This window comes from Pseudophryne corroboree, chromosome 3, assembly GCF_028390025.1.
Source record: "Pseudophryne corroboree isolate aPseCor3 chromosome 3, aPseCor3.hap2, whole genome shotgun sequence".
NCBI lineage: Eukaryota > Metazoa > Chordata > Amphibia > Anura > Myobatrachidae > Pseudophryne > Pseudophryne corroboree.
The window spans coordinates 433,119,337-433,144,201 of record NC_086446.1 but is presented as its reverse complement, the minus strand read 5'-3'; the positions used below and the strand labels follow the sequence as shown (position 1 = coordinate 433,144,201).

The following is a 24,865-nucleotide window of genomic DNA, read 5'->3' as shown; positions in this document are numbered from 1 at the left end:
ACACTTGTGTCACTTAGCTTAGTCATACAGCTACCTCATTGAGCCTCTTTTTCTTCTTTGCATCATGTGCTGTTTGGGGCCTATTTTTTAAATATGCCATCCTGTGTGTAACTGCAGTGCCACTCCTAGATGGGCCAGGTGTTTGTGCCGCACACTTGTGTCGCTTAGCTTAGTCATACAGCTACCTCATTGGGCCTCTTTTTCTTTTTTGCATCATGTGCTGTTTTGGGCCTATTTTTAAAATATGCAATCCTGTGTGTAAATGCAGTGCCACTCCTAGATGGGCCAGGTGTTTGTGCCGCACACTTGTGTCGCTTAGTTTGGCCATCCAGCTACCAAATTGCACCTCTTTTTCTTCTTTGCATCATGTGCTGTTTGGGGACTAGTTTTTGAATAGTGCCATCTTGTCTGCCACTGCAGTGCCACTCCTAGATGGGCCAGGTGTTTGTGCCGCACACTTGTGTCGCTTAGCTTAGTCATACAGCCACCTCGGTGCAACTTTTAGGCCTAAAAACAATATTGTGAGGTGTGAGGTGTTTAGAATAGACTGGAAATGAGTGGACATTAATGTTATTGAGGTTAGTAATACCGTAGGAGCAAAATTTCCCCCAAATGCTGTGATTTTAGCTGTTTTTATGTTTTTTAAATCATCCAGATCGATAAACCAAAACACGAAAGGGTGGTTTTGGCAAAACCAAGCCAAAACCAAATCACGAAAGTGGAATTAGAACCAAAACCAAAACACAAAACACGAAAAGTGCCCGCCGCACATCTCTACTGAAAATTAGTGGAAATGAATGTTATTGAGGTTAATAATACCGTAGGATCAAAATTACCCCCAAATTCTGTGATTTTAGCCGTTTTTATGTTTTTTACAAAAATCATCCAGATCCAAAACCAAAACACAAAAGGGTAGTTTTGGCAAAACCAATCCAAAACCAAAACACGAGCGGAGAATTAGGACCAAAACACAAAACACGAAAAGTGCCCGCCGCACATCTCTAGTTTAAATAATTAAAGGAAACCAGGAGTTCATATTTGTGACTACGGGAAAACTTATGAAATGTGCTGATATTCTTAAATGTTCCATTGTAATCTTGTGTGTGTATGTAGATTTATTTAAAAATGTTCACATGCTTTCTGTATATATATATATATATATATATATATATGTATATACATATATATATATATATATATATATATAGCAAATAGCGCTGTATGAAATTTACACTCTGAAGTTCAAGAACACCAGGTATTGCAAGTATACAGTGTGTCTCGTGTTTTTTTACCGTCACTCATCTCTTGTGGAGTTGAATCATAGATTTGCCATCCACTATAGGCATCACCAAGATCAGTCCGGAAGAACCAGCCCTCATTCCAGCAATGGAAGTTCCTAGTTTAGAAAAGATTGTTTATTGTTTTGGGTGTTGTTTTTTTTTGGGGGGGAGGAATAATAAATGTGTGGTTATATTTTGTAAAACACTGTTTAGAGCAAAATGTATGGACTTAATTAAAACACACAACTGTAATTGGGCATGAATAAGAATGGAAGTAAATGATGTAGCATGCATCACTGAAAGGTCAGATTTTGTGGCAGTTTATAGGGACTGACATTACAGTGGCAAATTTGGATATACACTAGATTTGCTGGATCAGAAACATTACTTTAAGGCGGCATCCGTGTAATAATATATTTTGTGAGGAAATGTACCATTGGTCTTCAACCTGCGGCCCTCCAGCTGCTGTAGAACTACAGTACACATACCAGTTTTAGCATGCCTTAATCACAAAACTGTGGCAGGGCATGCTGGGATGAGTAGTCCTACAGCAGCTGGAAGGCATCAGGTTGAAGACCCATGATTAACCTATTAGTGTGGTAGTGTCAGTAAGACAGTGTCACTTCACTTTCATTAATGACTGATAGCACTATCATTATTTCACCACTCGAGGTCTCTTCACTCCACTTTGTAGGAGGCAAAAATTACACATTCCTAGTTTTGTCCGCCCTGTGGATGAATCAGTGTAGGTCTCATAAGAATAATGATAAAAATGCTGAATTAATTGACATTTAAAAAGGTAATTGCTATAAATTTGCAATTAAATGGTCCATTAAGCAACAAAATAATACATACCATATGCTGTCATCGCTTTCCTCAACTGGCTCCCCTGACACATCATAATATCTCTCAATACTCAAGTTGCCGTCTGTGTCATGGGCGGAATTGTAGTTAGTAATCAGTCGACAGGGTAACCCAAGTGCTCTGCTGACTAAATTGAGAGATAAATTATAAAGCGAAGGAGCATGAAAGCATAGGGGTGTGGTATACAAGATCTAATATGTCTAGGTGCATTAGGAGTGTATTCAATAAGAGTCGGATTCATTCCGACATGCATTTGTCGGAATGGATCCGACAACCCCTATTCAATAGAGTGGCCAAATCCGCCTGTCGGATTTGAGCCTAATCCGACTGTCGGATTTAGCCGGTGTCTGTGCAGCTGCAGTCAGCAGCTCCCCGTGTGTGAGAACACAGGGAGCTGCTGGAGCCGCACATCACAGCCGTGTAGCCCAGTGCCCTGCTGCAGGGAGAGATGTGCCTGGCCAGAGGTACCTGCCAGCCCGCAGCACCTCTCCCCGTAGCCCCCCGCACCGCTCCCCCGTCTCCTCACCTCAATCCGACTTTTTTTAAAGTCGGATTGAGATTGTCGGAAACGAGGCCAAAACCTGTCAGATTTGGCACCGCTTCTGACAGAAGCACGCTGATTGGCAGCTATTTCGCCGATCCACGTGTTTTCCGACAAGTCGGGAAAAAACTGTCCCTAATGAATAGGTCGGAACCCCTTCCGGCCTAAACCAGTCGGGAACTGCCGTTTATTCGACAAGACGGCGGTTTCCGATTCTTATTGAATATACCCCTAGGCTGACATTGACAAAAGGTCGACATGGACAAAAAGTCGACATGGCAATGGTCAACACTTTTTTTTTTCTTTCATTTTTCCATCTCGGACCACCACTTCTAGAAATGGGTCCCCTCACGGGCTTGCTTCGCTCACCACGCTTCCGGCTAGTAAAGGTTATGATTTGTGATATGGATAGTCAAGGATAGGAAAAGTCCAAAAACATTGAAAAAAAACCCCAAACGTGTTAACTATTGCCAAGTTGACCATTTGAACCTGTTGACTTTTTGTCCATGTCAACCTATCCAGTGTCGACATTTCATATTTCAACCTTTTGTCTCTGTCGACCTAATGCATGTCAACCATATGGAATTTAGATTTGGGTGGGCTATATATTTCTGTGCAGGGTAAATTCTGTCTGCTTTTGCATGTAGCCCACAAATTCTGGACATCTTTGAAGATAGTATTCAGGAATTGTCCTAGTATTTTGTGATTGCAATTATTCATTATCTGTATTCTGCAATAAACTACAGTATGATGTTACTTTTACATTGTGCACCTCGTTCTTCTAAGACAGGCATTCCCAACCACGGTCAGGGCCGGCAACAGAAATCTTGGGGCCTGGTACACTGATATCTATGGGGGCCCCCCATAACCGCCCTCGAGCTCCCCCCTTCCTCATCATCCCCTCCTCCAAACATCCCACCCCTGCATGTGCATATAAGGTAGCATAAATATAAGAAGTAGAAGATCATGTATAAAATCTGTATTTAAGATGTATATAAATGTGTATGTATATATATATATATATATATATATATATATAATATAAAAAAATGTATAATTGTGTATAAAATGTGTACCAATTAAGTGAAAATATTAAAATACGTATAAAATGTACTAACAATGTTTAGGCTCTTAACACAAAAATTTGGACTGCAGCCCCCATGTAATGTGGCAAACTTTCCCTATCTTACCCTACAGACGTCTTCTCGTACCCCATGGAGAGATGGTTCAGCGCTGCAGATCTCACTTTGTGCGCTCTCTGTGTGACAGTCTGACTGCCCTCAGTTAGATGTGCTCACTCCAGAGGCTCCCCCCAGAAATGAACTGTGCCCGATGAAATGCGGGGGTCCGCTGTGTTGGTATTCTGCTGCAATACAGGTGTTGGTGCCGTCACTATAGTGGCTCCCTCCAGCAGTAGTTGTACACAGTTCCCATGCTGTATGGGGTCCGCTGTGCCTGGTTCCTGCTACCAGACAGGTGGAAGTGCCGTAACTGCTGTGACTCCTTTCAACAGTGCGGATCCTCAGCAGCACCGAGCAGTACTAGTACAGATCAGGATGACACGGCAGGGTATGGTGTACAGTATGCATAATAAAACTGTAATAGAAGGGGCATTATTTTTGTCAGGCAGGTTGCTGTGTCGGTTTTGGTGCTCCTACATGTGGGTATAACTTGGTGCACACTATGACCCGGGATGGCACTGAGTTATATCATCCACTGTAATGGAAGGGGCATTATTACTATTAATATTATTACCAGGCAGGTTTCTGTGTGGCTTCTGGTGCTGCCACATGTGGGTATAACTTGGTGCATAGTGTGCACCAAGTTATACCCACATGTACAGTAGCTGCACCAAAAGACACACAACAATTTGCTTGGTAATAATAATAGTAATAATGCCCCTTCCATTACAGTGATCTGATATAACTCAGTGCCATCCCGGGTCATAGTGTGCACTAAGTTATACCCACATGTAGCAGCACCACAAGCCACACAGCAACCTGCCTGCCAATAATAATGCCCCTTCTATTAGTGTTATTATGCATACTGTACATCATGCCCTGCAGTGTCATCCTGATCTGTACTAGTACTGCTAAGTTGTTGCCGTCGAGGAGCCGCACTGTTGAAAGGAGTATGTACAGCTCAGGATAACACTGTATGGCATACAGCAACAGCAAGAGACAGGGGATGGGCAGGGCCTGGGCCACAGCGCAGCGTCCTGACGTCAGCACCACAACGGGCCTGGACCAAGTGACAGGGTAAGGGGGGCCGGGGGAGAATGTTGGTGCGGCCGACAGCATTAATTAATTTTTTTAGTTAATTAGCGGCCGAGAGGAGTGGGTAGTTTAGACAGCATTAACAGGTGCTGCGGCTCGTTTTTTTGCGCCTCTGACCCTTGGGGCCCGGGACGAGTGTCCCCTTTGACCCCATCTGTCGCCGGGCCTGACCACGGTCCTCAAGGCACACCAACAGTGCAGCTTTTAGTGATATCCAGGCTTCAGAACAGATGGTTAAATCAAAATTACTGAGGTAATAATTAAGTCACCTGTGCTGAAGCCTGGATATCACTAAAACCAGGACTGTTAGTGTGCCTTGAGGACCGAGGTTGGGAAACACTGCTCTAAGACAATACCCTATTTATTTAAATTTCGTATTGGCTGAAGATTTGCAAAATTCATCTTGCCTTCTGTTACTATAAGTTCTCTTTCAACTCTTCCCTTAGTATATTCTAACTGCATTCTGTTATATAGCAATAATCACTATTCTATTCCATCTTGTTGGCTGTGCTCTTACTGTTCGGCCCTTATTCAGAGTTGACACCAACTCTCTGACTGGAGAATTTTATTTTTTAACATTGCCTAGAAAAATATATGTGCAATGCAAAAAGTTGTGCACTAAACAAAATAACTAGTTGGACCAAAAAAGGTCACAGCTTGTGTTTACATCCTTGAATGAGGACCATTCATGTGCAGTACAGTGCATTCTGGGACGGTACAGCCACTGGCTCCATATGCTTCCTAAAGAGCAATGGGCTGCAATTGTTTGAAAACAATAGGTGCGGGATGTACTAAAAAAGAAATGTGGTAAAAACCCAGTTTTCTATGTTTTTACTGCATATCCAAATGCAGGTTACCCTGTAGAAGTCTATGGGCTTTTTTCGGCATCATGTTGTTATATGAGGGGTTCGAACAGATCCCTCCCAGTATGCGCAGATAGAATCTCGGGGTTGATACTCGGAAGTCCACAGACTGGCGCGAATTGCGAAGGACAGCTCTTATCGTAAGAGCTGTCTTTCGCAATACTAGTTGCATATGCTAGTACATATGCGATTAGTATGTATGCAACATTTGGTGGGATGTACACTTCAAGGTCTGTTTCATCTAATTGAGTAGGGATGGTTATATCGAAACTGTGCCATATTGACAGATTATAATTACCTGTGCATAGAACACCTGCAAATACCCAGCATTGTCCGTACTTAACCGGCTGCCTCTTCTCATACCATGACTTAAGAATACTTGTACTTCCATTCCAGGCACTGGGGTTTGTGCCGTCGGAGTAATCACCACTCCAGTTTCCCTGTACAACACCGGTATCATCTTTGCTGTTCACCTGGAAACAAAGAAGGTGTAAGGATTAAAAACGTAGCAACATTTTTATTTTACTGTACATATTACTTGAATACAAAGCAGTGTTTGCAGTGTACTGGAGGTATTGCGTTGCTTAATCTGATAAAGTTCCTTTACAGTGTTGACATGTCCTATTGGCAAAGAACATAGGAGGTTTACAAGAGGTACCAGTGGAATTGTGAAATAGAGATTAGACCACACAGTGATCCTTAACCAGGCTTACAGGTTTATAGAGGAACAGCGGCAACATACACAGCAGTGTTAGGACCATACAGCAGTGGTGATATCAGAGATAACAGTGGTAATAGGTACTCACGCCTCTGAGGAGCAGGACATGCAGCACTGCAATACTCAACACAGTGATTTGCGCTGGGTCGCGCATGTACAGTAGCACACTTGGCGGCCATCTTGGTAAAGGTGCCTAGCCCCTTGGACTTTTTAGTATGAACAGTTCCTGATATATGTTGCAGAAAAGGTTCTGTAGGATCCAGCTGCAATGGGAATACCACAGAAAACCTCTACCATGTATGTGCTTGTAAAGACAGACATATCTGTATTTTGTGCCGTTCTTAAGTAAATACTATTGTCTGGTTGTTGAAAAAGAGCAATGTGCTATATATGTGCACAAAGGTAAGAAAGCAAAGTACCTACTCCGGAGTCTCCCACCTTCAGAAATGGCCAAACTCATCGTGGCTACATCTGCGCATCGGTGTGTCTTGGGTGCGCGCAGCATTATAGATGCGTACGTGCCCCATTCGCATGAATGGAAGCGTCTTGTATACTGCCTCGGCGCTGCTAGGCACTGTATCGCCTAGCCGCGCCAAGAGTGCCCGCCTGCGATGTAGGCACACTAGATGAGCGTGGCATCATCTGTAACACATTCTATTGCGTATACAGCTATGCGATCGCTGCACCCTACTCATTCATGCACAATGGCAGCCGCCACATTTATTATGAGCCCTTACACCCAGTGGCATCCCTATACCCTGTGACACCCAGTGTGTTTTAAGTTTCCCCTGTGCGCCGGTAAAAAGGGGATGTGGTTAGGGGGTGTGGTCTCACGGCTTGACCCCCGTTTTCATCAATCTGGGAGATGCTGGACCGATCCCCGGAAATTGACTGCTTGACTGGTTGCACTGCCGGCTCCATCACGTAATGTTACAGTGCAGTGCCTGGCTCCTGTCACTGAGGAGGAGCCAGCATTATTGTGTCACACCGCTGTGGGTGACACCCATGAGTGGCCTGAATCCCCTAATGACACCACTGCTTACACCTACCCAGTGGCGTAACTAGAAATATTTCTCCCCCAAGCCATAACATTCTCTGGCCTCCACCCATAATTGCCCCTAGTAAAGTGATGAATCTGTGCGCGCCGCAAAAAGGGTGTGTGGCCTTGCTGAAATGGGTGTGGCTTTGCTTAAAGGGGCGTGGCATTGCAGGAAAAGACTACCTTATTCCCCAGTTTTGCAACCTGCGCACCCAGACATTGGCCACCACAGGAAAAAAAAAATCCTGATTCATGCCCTTAACATTATTTGTAATTTTTCCTCCTTATAGTAATGCCCAGTATACATTATGCCACATACTGTAATGGCCCTTAGACTTTATGCCACACACAATAATGACCATTACACAATATGCCACACACCGTAATGCCCCTGACACATCATGCCACGCATCGCAATGCCCGTTATACATTATGCTACACACTGCAATGCCCCTGAGACATTATAGCACATAATCTCTCACCAGTAGGGCCCTCTTCCCTCATGTGCTTATCCTTTTCTTACTTTAATAATCCTCAACTGCCAAAATCCAGTAGTTTTTTGGCCACCTTGGAACTTATCTCTATGTCGTTAACTGGTGTAGTTATGCTTAGTTACCCTGTACTTGTCCTATATTGTCTTCAACTGTAAGTCATTGTTTTCCTGTTTTGATTATGTGCATATGTACTCTGTAATTGGGCACTGCGGAACCCTTGTGGCGCCATATAAATAAAGGATAATAATAATAATAATACAATGCCCATGATACAGTACACCACACACCGTCATGCCTGTGACACATTATGACACACACCTCAATGCCCGTTTTACATTATGCCACACACTGCAATGCCCCTGAGACATTATACCACATACCACAATGCCCATTATACATTATGCCACACACTGCAATACCCCTGAGACATTATACCACATACCACAAAGCCCGTGATATAGTATAACACACACTGTAATGCCTGTGACACATTATGACACACACTGCAATGTCCATGACACATTATGCCCCCCCCCCTGCAATGTCCATGACACATTATGACACACACCGCAATGTCTGTGATACATTATGCCACACACCGCAATGCCCATTACACATTAAGCCCTACAGTAAGGCTTGTAATTACTTTCAAATTACCTGCACGGTGCCAGGGGTTTTCATGCTCAGGGTGTCATGGTCGTTGCCAGGGGTTTCATGCGCTAGGTGTTATGCTTGTTGCCAGGGGTATCATGTGCTGGGTGTCAAGCTCGTTGCCACGGGGTAACATTCATTGCCAGGGTTTTCATGCACTGGGTGTCATGCTGGTTGCCAGGGGGTAATGCTTGTTGTCAGGGATTTCATGAGCTGGGTGTCGTGCTTGTTACCAGGGGGTAATGCTTGCTGCTAGGGCTGTGCCCCAAGTGCCACATATGCCCCCAGTGCCAGATATTCCTCCACAGTGCCAGATAAAAATATGCCCCATAGTGCCAGAAACACATATGCCCCCACAGTACCAGATACACATATGCCGCCAGTGCCAAATATGCCCCCCCAGTGCCAGATACACATATGCCCCCAGTGCCCCATATGCCCCCCCAGTGCCAGCTACACATATGCCCCCAGTGCCAAATATACCTCCCCAGTGCCAGGTACACACCCACCCCCGCTGCTGTGCTTTCCAGGAAGGAGGGTACAGTCTGTGAGTCCGGGAAGGAGCCAGAGGGCACAGCGCATGCCCCTCTTGTGTACGTCCTGTGTCTCCGGTGGTGTGTCTGCCAAATGAAGTGCCGGTACGTGAGCCAATCAGAGCTCGCGGACCGGCAGCTGCAGCTCCTGATTGGCTGCTGTTATGCACACCAGTGCCAGCAGGAATGTACTGGTGTCTGAACGGTGAGGGATGCAAAACAAATGAACGCACAGACAGACTGGGGAATATGACATTACATACACAGAAGGTGATAGGGTAACAAAATAAACACAAAGTGAACAGAGAAGCCCAAAGGCTAAGAAACTGGGTGTCTCCCTAGTATTAGGAATGCTGAGATGGAAAGAAGCGAGATGTAGTGATTTAATACGTAGAGAACCCGAAATGCTGTTACTAAGGGCAACAGCAAAACCCTAAAGGGTTACCAACGGGTATGGCAGTAAACTCCTTGGTCAGAGATGGAATAATAGACACAAGGAGAGTCTCCACAATCCTAGTCCTCACTTGCAGTGCACTGGTTCAGCTTACTGCCACTAAACTGACACCTGAACACCTTGCACAGTGAGAAAGGATTTTGGCAGGCAAGTCTGAGAATACAGCCGCAAACTTGCTAGGTTCACAGAGTAGCAAAAGAACCCCAGCAGGTTAAACGACTGACTCCAGTCTTACTGCTAAGTCTGGATTGGCAGAGTGTAATACCAAATCCCAAGGCCTATTTGCAGTAAGCAACAAACAAATACAAAGTTTACACAGTAATAGCTAGCTTTCAGGAACTGACTAACCAACAAAGATTCAGCAGCATCTGCCTAACCTGAGAAGAGGGTTTGTATAGCAGGTGCTGTCCACGCCCCACTCACACCTCACAGACTGTGAGCACAAAAACCAGCACCGGATCCCCTGCCGTGCACAGAGCCTGTAACCACTGCACAGCAAAAGACCTGAACCAGAGTATCAGCTACGCTCAGGTTACTCCGCTAGCACTTGTCTCCCGGTTACCATGACGACGTGGCAGCACAGAGCAGGAGATCCTAACAGTACCCCCCCTCTGACGAGGGGTCAAAGAACCCCTACCACCGGGTTTATCGAGAACTGCGAGAAGAAAGAGCGTAACAGTCTGGGGGCATGAAGATCACAACTGCGCACCCACGACCGCTCCTCCGGGCCATACCCCTTCCAGTGCACCAAAAATGACAGCCGACCCCGAACCATCTTGGAGTCAAGAATCCTTTCAACAACAAACTCCCTCTAGCCACGTATCAGAAGAGGGGAAGGTCTTCCACTGGAAGAAGGATTACTAATCGCCCGTTTTAAAAGGGAACAATGAAATGTTTTATTGATACCCAAAGAACGGGGTAGATCTAACTGAAATGCCACCGGATTGATAACCCTAGTGATCTTATAAGGACCGATGAACCGGGGGCCTAACTTATGAGATGGCTGTCTCAACTTCAAATTCTTGGTAGACAACCAGACGACGTCTCCTAATTTGAAGCTGCAGGGTCTTTTCCGCTTATCAAAAACCCTTTTGGTCACTAATGACACAGACAAAGGGCTTTCTTCACTTTCCTCCAAATACCTCTAAGGACCGAAACCACAGAGGAACCACCAGGCATGGAGTCCAGGGGGTCAAAAGAATTGGCCTTAGGATGATGCCCATACACACAAAGGAAGGGAGAGATCCCTGTAGCAGAGTGAGCCGCGTTGTTATAGGCAAACTCCGCCATGGACAGATGAGCAATCCAGTCAGTCTGACACTTGGAGACATAACACCTGAGGAACTGCTCCAAGGACTGGTTCACCCTTTCAGTCTGCCCATTAGACTGCGGATGGTAGCCTGATGACAAGCTGACAAAAATCTGGAGATCGGAACAAAATGCCCTCCAGAATTTGGCCACAAACTGGGATCCGCGGTCAGAGACCACATCAAGTGGCAACCCGTGGAGGCGCACAACATGCAGCATAAATAATTCAGACAGGCGTCTGGCCGATGGCAGCCCAACCAATGGAACGAAGTGCGCCATCTTCGAAAACCTGTCAACGACAACCCAGATGGCTGTCATCCCCGAGGATTTGGGCAAGTCCACCACAAAATCCATTGAAATGTGGGTCCATGGCTTAGATGGAATAGAGAGTGGATGTAATGGGCCAACAGGAACCCCTCTAGGAGTCTTATTTCGGGCACAGATGTCACATGCCCGAACCCACTGATCCACATCCCTAGCCACCGAGGGCCACCACACCACCCTAGATAGCAACTCCCGAGTTCTGGCAATACCCGGGTGACCTGCCGACTTCTTGGCATGGAATTCCAGGAACACTCGCTGTCTTAACCTAGGAGGCACAAACAAAAGACCTACCGGAAGGTCTGGAGGAGCCTGCTCCTGTGCTCTAAGGACTAATGACAAGAGGTCCTGGGTAATGCCCACTTTAATACATGATGGGGACACAATGGGCAATGGCTCCTCGGTGGTCTCCTGGATTGGAGCAAAACTCTGCGAGAGCGCATCAGCCTTGATGTTTTTTGACCCAGGGCGATATGTTATCAAAAAATTAAAGCGAGCAAAAAACAAAGCCCATCGTGCCTGCCTGGCGTTGAGGCGCTTCGCTGATATGCCAAATTCTTATGGTCGGTGAGAATTGAGACCACAAACTTAGCCCCCTCAAGCCAGTGTCTCCACTCCTCGAGTGCATCCTTAATAGCCAACAATTCCCGGTTACCCACGTCATAATTCATCTCGGCAGGCGAAAATTTACGGGAAAAGTAAGCACAGGGATGAAGGCGATTATCAGACACCCCCATCTGAGAGAGCACTGCCCCCAATACCCATCTCAGAGGCATCCACCTCCACCACAAAATGACGCTCTGGATCTGGGTGTCGCAGCACCTTGGCCGAGACAAATGCCCTTTTGAGACGGGCAAAAGCCGCTTTGGCCTCACAAGACCAGTGAGCAACATCCGCCCCTTTCTTAGTGAGTGCCACCAAGGGCGCCACTATAGACGAAAATCCAGCGATAAATCGTCTATAAAAATTCGCAAAGCCCAGAAAATGCTGAAGCGCCTTCAAACTAGTGGGCTGCACCCAATCCAGGACTGCCTGTACCTTGGAACCCTCCATTTGGAAACCTTCTGGGGAGATAATATATCCTAGAAATGCGATTTGCTGAACTTCAAATTCGCACTTCTCCAGCTTCGCCCCAAGCCGGTGGTCTCTGAGTTTCTGGAGGACTAAGCGTACATGCTTCCGATGTTCCTCCAGGGAATGGGAGAAGATTAGGATGTCATCTAAGTATACAACTAAGAATCTATCCAAATATTCCCTGAGCACATCGTTCATGAAGTACTGGAAGACTGCCGGGGCATTACAGAGCCCAAAAGGCATCACCAAATATTCATAATGCCCTGAGTAGGTATTAAAGGCAGTCTTCCATTCATCCCCCTCTCTTATTCGGATTAGATTGTACGCACCGCGTAGGTCAATCTTAGAAAAAATGGTGGCAGTACGAAGCTGGTCAAACAAGACCGAAATGAGAGGCAGTGGGTATGAGTTTTTAATCGTGATACGGTTCAATTCCCTGAAGTCGATGCAGGGTCGCAACAAACCGTCCTTTTTACCCACGAAGAAGAACCCCGACCCAACTGGAGACTGTGAAGGTCTGATAAATCCCTTAGCCAAGTTCTCCTGAATGTACTCTGCCATAGCCTGAGTCTCAGGACGTGACAGGGAGTACAACCTGCTCTTGGGAAGCTTAGCATTCGGCAACAAATCAATGGCACAGTCATAGGGGCGATGGGGAGGTAGTACCTCTGCAACTCTTTTGGAGAACACGTCCGCAAAATCTGCATAACATCCTGGCAATCCTGGCAAACTTAGCTGCGAAAGCCTGACTGGAAGGCTCAAGCAACTCCTGAAACAATCAGTACCCCAACTAAGAATCTCCCCAAAGACCCAGTCAAATTGAGGATTGTGGGCCCTTAACCAGGGTAACCCCAACACCAATGGGGCAAAAGTACAGACAGTCACATAAAAGGACAATTTTTCAGAGTGTGTGGCTCCAATAAACAAGGAAATCTGGCTAGTGCAAGAGGTAATTTTACCCTGGGATAATGGTTCCCCGTTTAACCCACAAATCTCAATTTCCGATGCCAAGGGTACTAAGGGAACAGAGTGTTTCAGGGCGAATTGGCGGTCCATAAAAACCCCGTCGGCCCCACTGTCCACAAAGGCCTCAGTCTTGACAGTTTGACCGAGGATCTTCAAGGTCACCGGAATGATAAAAGTCTTCTTGGGAAATTCTGACTTCTGGCCTGACAGGATATTTCCCATCACCCTCGGGCCCTGAAGTTTTCCGGCTTTTCTGGGCATGATACTACCACATAACCTTTATTCCCACAGTACAAACATAACCCCTGCTGTCTCCTCCGCGTCTTCTCACGCGAGGAGAGGCGGGTAGCCCCAATCTGCATAGGCTCCTCGGAAAATTCCTCAGAGTCTGAGGTTCCCTTGGGAAAGAAGGAAACCTCGGTCTCCCTTTCAAGCCTGCGCTCTCTCAGCCGTCTATCCACCCGAATTGATAACTGCATGAGCTGATCCAAGCTATCAGGCAAGGGATATTGTACCAGTTGGTCTTTTAACTGGTTAGAAAGACCTCTTCGGTACTGGTGTCTCAGGGCTGGGTCATTCCACTGGGTATCATGGGCCAACCTCTGAAACTCCGTACAATAAACCTCAACTGGCCTTCGCCCTTGCTTAAGGATCGAAATCTGAGCCTCGGCTGAGGCCGTCTTGTCAGGGTCATCATACAACATGCCCAGTGCCGTAAAAAAACATCATAACTTTTAAGCGACGGACAGTCAGGCTGCAACCCATATGCCCAGACCTGTGGGTCTCCTTGTAGCAAGGAAATCACTATGCCCACCCGCTGAATCTCCGACCCAGAAGACTGAGGCCTAAGCTGGAAATATAGCTTGCAGCTCTCCTTGAAACAAAAGAACTGCGAGCGATCTCCAGAAAAACGATCCGGGAGATTTACTTTCGGCTCTTTAACCCCTGAAGGTACTGCTGCTGCGGGAGCTCCGCCAGCGGCCTGTGAGGTGTGCATTTTAATGGACAAATCATTAAATTGTCTAGTCAGGACCTGCAACTGATCGACCACCTGTTGCAAAGTATTTTGAGGGGTATGCTCCATATTCCCACAAAATTTCAACAGGAGTATTGGGCTGCTGAATATGTTATGCACACCAGTGCCAGCAGGAATGTACTGGTGTCTGAACGGTGAGGGATGCAAAACAAATGAACTCACAGACAGACTGGGGAATATGACATTACATACACAGAAGGTGATAGGGTAACAAAATAAACACAAAGTGAACAGAGAAGCCCAAAGGCTAAGAAACTGGGTGTCTCCCTAGTATTAGGAATGCTCAGATGGAAAGAAGCGAGATGTAGTGATTTAATACGTAGAGAACCTGAAATGCTGTTACTAAGGGCAACAGCAAAACCCTAAAGGGTTACCAACGGGTATGGCAGTAAACTCCTTGGTCAGAGATGGAATAATAGACACAAGGAGAGTCTCCACAATCCTAGTCCTCACTTGCAGTGCACTGGTTCAGCTTACTGCCACTAAACTGACACCTGAACACCTTGCACAGTGAGAAAGGATTTTGGCAGGCAAGTCTGAGAATACAGCCGCAAACTTGCTAGGTTCACAGAGTAGCAAAAGAACCCCAGCAGGTTAAACGACTGACTCCAGTCTTACTGCTAGGTCTGGATTGGCAGAGTGTAATACCAAATCCCAAGGCTTATTTGCAGTAAGCAACAAACAAATACAAAGTTTACACAGTACTAGCTAGCTTTCAGGAACTGACTAACCAACAAAGATTCAGGTTACTCCGCTAGCACTTGTCTCCCGGTTGCCATGACGACGTGGCAGCACAGAGCAGGAGACCCTAACAGTACCCCCCCTCTGACGAGGGGTCAAAGAACCCCTACCACCGGGTTTATCGGGGAACTGCGAGAAGAAAGAGCGTAACAGTCTGGGGGCATGAAGATCACAACTGCGCACCCACGACCGCTCCTCCGGGCCATACCCCTTCCAGTGCACCAAAAATGACAGCCGACCCCGAACCATCTTGGAGTCAAGAATCCTTTCAACAACAAACTCCCTCTGGCCACGTATCAGAAGAGTGGAAGGTCTTCCACTGGAAGAAGGATTACTAATCGCCCGTTTTAAAAGGGAACAATGAAATGTTTTATTGATACCCAAAGAACGGGGTAGATCTAACTGAAATGCCACCGGATTGATAACCCTAGTGATCTTATAAGGACCGATGAACCGGGGGCCTAACTTATGAGATGGCTGTCTCAACTTCAAATTCTTGGTAGACAACCAGACGAAGTCTCCTAATTTGAAGCTGCAGGGTCTTTTCCGCTTATCAAAAACCCTTTTGGTCACTAATGACACAGACACAAGGGCTTTCTTCACTTTCCTCCAAATACCTCTAAGGACCGAAACCACAGAGGAACCACCAGGCATGGAGTCCAGGGGGTCAAAAGAATTGGCCTTAGGATGATGCCCATACACACAAAGGAAGGGAGAGATCCCTGTAGCAGAGTGAGCCGCGTTGTTATAGGCAAACTCCGCCATGGACAGATGAGCAACCAAGTCAGTCTGACACTTGGAGACATAACACCTGAGGAACTGCTCCAAGGACTGGTTCACCCTTTCAGTCTGCCCATTAGACTGCGGATGGTAGCCTGATGACAAGCTGACAAAAATCTGGAGATCGGAACAAAATGCCCTCCAGAATTTGGCCACAAACTGGGATCCGCGGTCAGAGACCACATCAAGTGGCAACCCGTGGAGGCGCACAACATGCAGCATAAATAATTCAGACAGGCGTCTGGCCGATGGCAGCCCAACCAATGGAACGAAGTGCGCCATCTTCGAAAACCTGTCAACGACAACCCAGATGGCTGTCATCCCCGAGGATTTGGGCAAGTCCACCACAAAATCCATTGAAATGTGGGTCCATGGCTTAGATGGAATAGAGAGTGGATGTAATGGGCCAACAGGAACCCCTCTAGGAGTCTTATTTCGGGCACAGATGTCACATGCCCGAACCCACTGATCCACATCCCTAGCCACCGAGGGCCACCACACCACCCTAGATAGCAACTCCCGAGTTCTGGCAATACCCGGGTGACCTGCCGACTTCTTGGCATGGAATTCCAGGAACACTCGCTGTCTTAACCTAGGAGGCACAAACAAAAGACCTACCGGAAGGTCTGGAGGAGCCTGCTCCTGTGCTCTAAGGACTAATGACAAGAGGTCCTGGGTAATGCCCACTTTAATACATGATGGGGACACAATGGGCAATGGCTCCTCGGTGGTCTCCTGGATTGGAGCAAAACTCCGCGAGAGCGTATCAGCCTTGATGTTTTTTGACCCAGGGCGATATGTTATCAAAAAATTAAAGCGAGCAAAAAACAAAGCCCATAGTGCCTGCCTGGCGTTGAGGCGCTTCGCTGATATGCCAAATTCTTATGGTCGGTGAGAATTGAGACCACAAACTTAGCCCCCTCAAGCCAGTGTCTCCACTCCTCGAGTGCATCCTTAATAGCCAACAATTCCCGGTTACCCACGTCATAATTCATCTTGGCAGGCGAAAATTTACGGGAAAAGTAAGCACAGGGATGAAGGCGATTATCAGACACCCCCATCTGAGAGAGCACTGCCCCCAATACCCATCTCAGAGGCATCCACCTCCACCACAAAAGGACGCTCTGGATCTGGGTGTCGCAGCACCTTGGCCGAGACAAATGCCCTTTTGAGACGGGCAAAAGCCGCTTTGGCCTCACAAGACCAGTGAGCAACATCCGCCCCTTTCTTAGTGAGTGCCACCAAGGGCGCCACTATAGACGAAAATCCAGCGATAAATCGTCTATAAAAATTCGCAAAGCCCAGAAAACGCTGAAGCGCCTTCAAACTAGTGGGCTGCACCCAATCCAGGACTGCCTGTACCTTGGAACCCTCCATTTGGAAACCTTCTGGGGAGATAATATATCCTAGAAATGCGATTTGCTGAACTTCAAATTCGCACTTCTCCAGCTTCGCCCCAAGCCGGTGGTCTCTGAGTTTCTGGAGGACTAAGCGTACATGCTTCCGATGTTCCTCCAGGGAATGGGAGAAGATTAGGATGTCATCTAAGTATACAACTAAGAATCTATCCAAATATTCCCTGAGCACATCGTTCATGAAGTACTGGAAGACTGCCGGGGCATTACAGAGCCCAAAAGGCATCACCAAATATTCATAATGCCCTGAGTGGGTATTAAAGGCAGTCTTCCATTCATCCCCCTCTCTTATTCGGATTAGATTGTACGCACCGCGTAGGTCAATCTTAGAAAAAATGGTGGCAGTACGAAGCTGGTCAAACAAGACCGAAATGAGAGGCAGTGGGTATGAGTTTTTAATCGTGATACGGTTCAATTCCCTGAAGTCGATGCAGGGTCGCAACGAACCGTCCTTTTTACCCACGAAGAAGAACCCCGACCCAACTGGAGACTGTGAAGGTCTGATAAATCCCTTAGCCAAGTTCTCCTGAATGTACTCTGCCATAGCCTGAGTCTCAGGACGTGACAGGGAGTACAACCTGCTCTTGGGAAGCTTAGCATTCGGCAACAAATCAATGGCACAGTCATAGGGGCGATGGGGAGGTAGTACCTCTGCAACTCTTTTGGAGAACACGTCCGCAAAATCTGCATAACATCCTGGCAATCCTGGCAAACTTAGCTGCGAAAGCCTGACTGGAAGGCTCAAGCAACTCCTGAAACAATCAGTACCCCAACTAAGAATCTCCCCAGAGACCCAGTCAAATTGAGGATTGTGGGCCCTTAACCAGGGTAACCCCAACACCAATGGGGCAAAAGTACAGACAGTCACATAAAAGGACAATTTTTCAGAGTGTGTGGCTCCAATAAACAAGGAAATCTGGCTAGTGCAAGAGGTAATTTTACCCTGGGATAATGGTTCCCCGTTTAACCCACAAATCTCAATTTCCGATGCCAAGGGTACTAAGGGAACAGAGTGTTTCAGGGCGAATTGGCAGTCCATAAAAACCCCGTCGGCCCCACTGTCCACAAAGGCCTCAGTCTTGACAGTTTGACCGAGGATCTTCAAGGTCACCGGAATGATAAAAGTCTTCTTGGGAAATTCTGACTTCTGGCCTGACAGGATATTTCCCATCACCCTCAGGCCCTGAAGTTTTCCGGCTTTTCTGGGCATGATACTACCACATGACCTTTATTCCCACAGTACAAACATAACCCCTGCTGTCTCCTCCGCGTCTTCTCACGCGAGGAGAGGCGGGTAGCCCCAATCTGCATAGGCTCCTCGGAAAATTCCTCAGAGTCTGAGGTTCCCTTGGGAAAGAAGGAAACCTCGGTCTCCCTTTCAAGCCTGCGCTCTCTCAGCCGTCTATCCACCCGAATTGATAACTGCATGAGCTGATCCAAGCTATCAGGCAAGGGATATTGTACCAGTTGGTCTTTTAACTGGTTAGAAAGACCTCTTCGGTACTGGTGTCTCAGGGCTGGGTCATTCCACTGGGTATCATGGGCCAACCTCCGAAACTCCGTACAATAAACCTCAACTGGCCTTCGCCCTTGCTTAAGGATCGAAATCTGAGCCTCGGCTGAGGCCGTCTTGTCAGGGTCATCATACAACATGCCCAGTGCCGTAAAAAAACATCATAACTTTTAAGCGACGGACAGTCAGGCTGCAACCCATATGCCCAGACCTGTGGGTCTCCTTGTAGCAAGGAAATCACTATGCTCACCCGCTGAATCTCCGACCCAGAAGACTGAGGCCTAAGCTGGAAATATAGCTTGCAGCTCTCCTTGAAACAAAAGAACTGCGAGCGATCTCCAGAAAAACGATCCGGGAGATTTACTTTCGGCTCTTTAACCCCTGAAGGTACTGCTGCTGCGGGAGCTCCGCCAGCGGCCTGTGAGGTGTGCATTTTAATGGACAAATCATTAAATTGTCGAGTCAGGACCTGCACCTGATCGACCACCTGTTGCAAAGTATTTTGAGGGGTATGCTCCATATTCCCACAAAATTTCAACAGGAGTATTGGGCTGCTGAATATATTATGCACACCAGTGCCAGCAGGAATGTACTGGTGTCTGAACGGTGAGGGATGCAAAACAAATGAACTCACAGACAGACTGGGGAATATGACATTACATACACAGAAGGTGATAGGGTAACAAAATAAACACAAAGTGAACAGAGAAGCCCAAAGGCTAAGAAACTGGGTGTCTCCCTAGTATTAGGAATGCTGAGATGGAAAGAAGCGAGATGTAGTGATTTAATACGTAGAGAACCCGAAATGCTGTTACTAAGGGCAACAGCAAAACCCTAAAGGGTTACCAACGGGTATGGCAGTAAACTCCTTGGTCAGAGATGGAATAATAGACACAAGGAGAGTCTCCACAATCCTAGTCCTCACTTGCAGTGCACTGGTTCAGCTTACTGCCACTAAACTGACACCTGAACACCTTGCACAGTGAGAAAGGATTTTGGCAGGCAAGTCTGAGAATACAGCCGCAAACTTGCTAGGTTCACAGAGTAGCAAAAGAACCCCAGCAGGTTAAACGACTGACTCCAGTCTTACTGCTAGGTCTGGATTGGCAGAGTGTAATACCAAATCCCAAGGCCTATTTGCAGTAAGCAACAAACAAATACAAAGTTTACACAGTACTAGCTAGCTTTCAGGAACTGACTAACCAACAAAGATTCAGCAGCATCTGCCTAACCTGAGAAGAGGGTTTATATAGCAGGTGCTGTCCACGCCCCACTCAGACCTCACAGACTGTGAGCACAAAAACCAGCACCGGATCCCCTGCCGTGCACAGAGCCTGTAACCACTGCACAGCAAAAGACCCGAACCGGAGTATCAGCTACGCTCAGGTTACTCCGCTAGCACTTGTCTCCCGGTTGCCATGATGACGTGGCAGCACAGAGCAGGAGACCCTAACAGCTGCCGGTCCACGAGCTCTGACTGGCTCACGAACCGGCACTTCATTTGACAGACACGCCGCCACTGCCCGAGACCCAGGAGGAACAAAGGGGAGGTGCGCACTGCGCCCTCTGGCGCCTTCCCGAACTCACACACAGCAGTAATCAGTGGCGGCGCCCCCGCAGCCCTACGCCTCCGCAGTGGCTGCGGGGGTGGGAGTTATGACACTGCACCTACCCTATGTTAGAGGTGGGAGATCCTTCTGAATCTGTTGTCCACACTGCATACACATGACTCAGAGTTATAAGTAACTCCAGCTATACACCGATGACGACACCCACCCTACCCAACCACTAAACCATCCTCTTGATTGCATTTGCATTGTTACCTCCCAGTCACCACCCAATAACTCCCATTTGACGGCCATAGAGAAAGGACTAGGATGTGATCTGAATCGTGTATATTTGCAAAGATGCAAGTGCAGTCCGCAATACAATCGCGGTATGCAAGGAATCTCCATATGCGGCTGTATTCCAAGTTGTGTGAAACTCAGAATTAGACCCAAACTGACCAAAATACCTCCTCACTACTCTGCTCCCTTCTTATTAATACATTTGAACTCTTCTCCTATCTGTATTCATTACCTGTGACATCCTACCGTTATCTTTATCTCTCTCTGCCTCTGCTTCTATTAGCTATGATATATAGCCAAATGTCTGCCCCCCCCCCCCCTTTCCTAGCAAATCTCAAACACATCACCTGTCTCCCATCACCCTCTATGGAAAGTACATTCTGGGCTGATTCGGAGTCTGATTAACTATCTTATTCTAATGCCAGATTTCCTTCAGCTTATGTGATGATTTGTGTGTCTGCAAGTGGAATGCCGTGCCGCCCACTGTTTTTTTGCCAACTGCCACATCTGTTATCATTAGTATGGAGACTTCTTGCACCGACCTCATGCTAGATCCGTCAGAAACCGCTTCCTTTCCCCATAAGCACAGTACTTTAGACACAAGTCAGTGAGATCACATTGTCACCACCCAGTTCCTGCCCCAAATGTCCAATTTTACTGAAAGACAGATCTGGGCAAGGTCTGTCTGATTCAGAGAGTCAAAATGCGGAAAATTGCATCTTAGAATATGCTGTATGAGAATACTCTCTCCCTGGGTGGTATTCAAGTTATATATCACGCCCAATCTCCTTTCTAAAGTGATCCCCATTATCGTTCATATTGCACCCATAGTAATCAAGTTTAGCTGCGTAAAGGGTTGGGCACATTGCTACGCCGGGGGTAGCAAGCTGAAATGATAATACCAAGCCATTTCAGCAGAAACAGAATGAGTGTGGAAGGGGGTGGAAAGAATTGAATACCACCCTTTATGTCCATGCACAGACATCCGTCGAAATCAGAATCAGCACCTAACATCCATCCATGACCTGGCTGGACCAATATGCAATATGTAGCACTAATCCTTATTTAATTAATTTTTATTTCTCTTTAGATTGCAAGCTTGGGATCTAGCCCCTCTTACCTCTTTGTCTGTTTGTTATTGCCCAGTTTTTTTTTTTTTTAACAGTTGCAACTTGCAATGGAATATGATGGTGCCTTATAACAAAAATGTACATGCTGTATAAAATAATTTACGTAAATAACAACCATCACTCCTCCCAGAGAGAAAAAAGAGGTGAATGATGCAATAGCAGATTCCTTCCCTCACCACCCATGGCTCTCCTCATCATCCTTGCCTCTAAAAGATTGGTTTCACCAAAAAATAAAGTCAAAATCACAGACAACTCCCATATAAAAACAGTCCTTGCTGACACATGTTCTTTGTATAGTCAATGAAAAGCCCTGTCCTTTATTATCATCAGAATTAATCCAATGTGTACCTCAGCTGAAGTCATTCATCAACTCTTGATCCAGTGAAGCTTCAACTATCGTTTTCCTTTATTTATTTTCCTTTTCTTATACACTCTATCACACAGCTAGAGGTTTCATTAGATTCCCATGTCATATATGGAAACATAAAACGAGTCACGTAAAAGTTGTTGAGTTTCATTCAGCGAGATTCAGCCACAGAGATACTTCTATAGCTTGTTACTGCAGTTTTGTATATGGGCCCTCATTCCGAGTTGTTCGCTCGCTAGCTGCTTTTAGCAGCATTGCACACGCTAAGCCGCCGCCCTCTAGGAGTGTATCTTAGCTTAGCAGAATTGCGAACGAAAGATTAGCAGAATTGCGAATAGAAATTTCTTTGCAGTTTCTGAGTAGCTCGAGACTTACTCCTACACTGCGATCAGTTCAGTCAGTTTCGTTCCTGGTTTGACGTCACAAACACACCCAGCATTCGCCCAGACACTCTCCCGTTTCTCCAGACACTCCCGCGTTTTTCCAAGAAACGCCAGCGTTTTTCCGCACACTCCCATAAAACGGCAAGTATCCGCCCAGAAACATCCACTTCCTGTCAATCACACTCTGATCACCAGAACGATGAAAAATCTTCGTTAGGCCGTGAGTAAAATACCAAACTTTTGTGCTAATTTACTTGGCGCAGGCGCACTGCAAACATTGCACATGCAAAGTTTGAGACTAATCGCTCCGTAGCGAAAAAAAATAACGAGCGAACAACTCGGAATGACCCCCATAGTGATTGCTGGGAAAGATATATCCAGTTATAGAATGAAAAATCAAAAATAATAGGCACTCACCAAGTCCATAAAAAAGCCATTAGAGGATTTATTTAGCACAAATGTATGTCATCATATGGTAAGTCGACGTTTCAGTCTCATCAAGATCTTTGTCAAGACAGCACATAGGGCCTAATTCAGACCTGATCATAGCAGCAACTTTGTTAGCAGATGGGCAAAACTATGGGGGTCATTCCGACCAGATCGCTCGCTGCAGTTTGTAGCAGCGCAGCGATCGGGTCGGAACCGCGCATGTGCCAGCGCCGCAGTGTGCCGTTGCATGGCAGTCTTCATTGCCTAGCGATCGCCTCCTAGGCGATTGCCTAATGATCGCCTAGGAGGCGCGGTCTGGCCAACGCAGCCGTGGCCAGACCGTTGGTGGGGCGGCCCGCAGCGGCAGCGTGACGACTGCGGCCAGCGGCAGCAACGAACAATTACTCCTGAAACACAAAAGCATCGCCGCCGTGCGATGCTTTTGTATTTGTGCGGGGTGGGAGGGAGGGGGGAGATGATCGTAGCTGTGCTAAATTTAGCACAGCTACGATCAACTCGGAATGACTCCCTATGTGCACTGCACGGGTGGCAGATATAACATGTGCAGAGAGAGTTAGATTTGGGTGGGGTGTGTTCTAACTGAAATCTAAATTGCAGTGTAAAAATAAAGCAGCCAGTATTTACTCTGCACAGAAACAATATAACCCACCCAAATCTAACTCTCTCTGCACATGTTATATCTGCCTCCCCCCTGCAGTGCACATAGGGCCTAATTCAGACCTGATCGCTCGCTAGGGTTTTTTTGCACTGCTGCGAGAGGTAGTCGCAGAATTGACGTCAGATACCCGCCCTGCAAACGCTTGGACCCGCCTGTGTTTTTCCAAACACTCCCAGAAAACGGTTAGTTGCCACCCACAAACGCCTTCTTCCTGTCAATCTCCTTGCGATCGGCTGTGTGAGTGGATTCTGCGTAAAACCCATTGCACAGCAACGATCCGCTTTGTACTTGTGCGATGCATCTGCGCATTGCAGTGTATACGCACGTCCAGTTCAGATCGCAGTTCAGATCGGCCTGATCGCTGCGCAGCGAAAAAACCTAGCATGCAGTCAGGTCTGAATGACCCCCATGATTTTGCACATCTGCTAACAAAGGGGGTCATTCCGAGTTGATCGCAGCTGGGCTAAGTTTAGCACACCTACGATCCTTAACTTAGACATGTAGGGGGACGCCCAGCACAGGGCTAGTCCGCCCCGCATGTCAGCGCCGCCCCCCCCCCCCCCCGTACAAATACAAAAGCATCACACAGAGGCAATGCCTTTGTATTTGAGGAGTAACTCCCGGCCAGCGCAGCTCCTGTCACGCAGCCGCCGCGGTCCGCCCCCCGAACGGTCCGGCCACGCCTGCGTTGGCCGGAATGCTCCCCCTAAACGGCGGCTAAATGCCGCCGTTCAGCCCCCTCCCGCCTAGCGACCGCCACTGTCTCAGAGGCGATCGCTAGGCAACGATGACTGCCATGCGCCAGCGCACTGCGGTGCTGGCGCATGCGTAGTTCCGACCCGATCGCACGGCTGCGAAGAAGTGCAGCGTGCGATCGGGTCGGAATGACCCCCAAAGTTGCTGCTATGATCAGGTCTGAATTAGGCCCATAGTTCCATATAAAGTGTAATCCCCTAATCCCCACAGAGCACTGTAAGCACTACATACCCCTTGGGAGCCATTTATAGCAACACCTATTGGCAAATAGACACTCCCATACACAGGTACACCAGCAACAGAAAAGTGTCCAGTAATCACATTTACTATTATTAATTTGATTACAATTAATTTATAAGGTGCCACAAGTGTTTTGCAGCGCCGCACATACAACACACATTAGAACA

The 24,865-nt window shown here is 47.1% G+C and overlaps 1 protein-coding gene across 1 annotated transcript in view; it reads right to left on the bottom strand.

The window, feature by feature from the left end:
* The window catches only part of LOC135057303 (protein-glutamine gamma-glutamyltransferase E-like), a 266,064-nt gene that overhangs the window by 101,206 nt on the left and 139,993 nt on the right, over window positions 1–24,865 (bottom strand). The window contains exons 7-9 of the mRNA XM_063963192.1: window positions 6,123–6,297; window positions 2,136–2,271; window positions 1,293–1,396 (exon numbers count right to left, since the gene is read on the bottom strand). Coding sequence (XP_063819262.1) covers window positions 1,293–1,396; window positions 2,136–2,271; window positions 6,123–6,297 — 415 coding nt within the window. The remainder of the gene's footprint in view (window positions 1–1,292; window positions 1,397–2,135; window positions 2,272–6,122; window positions 6,298–24,865) is intronic.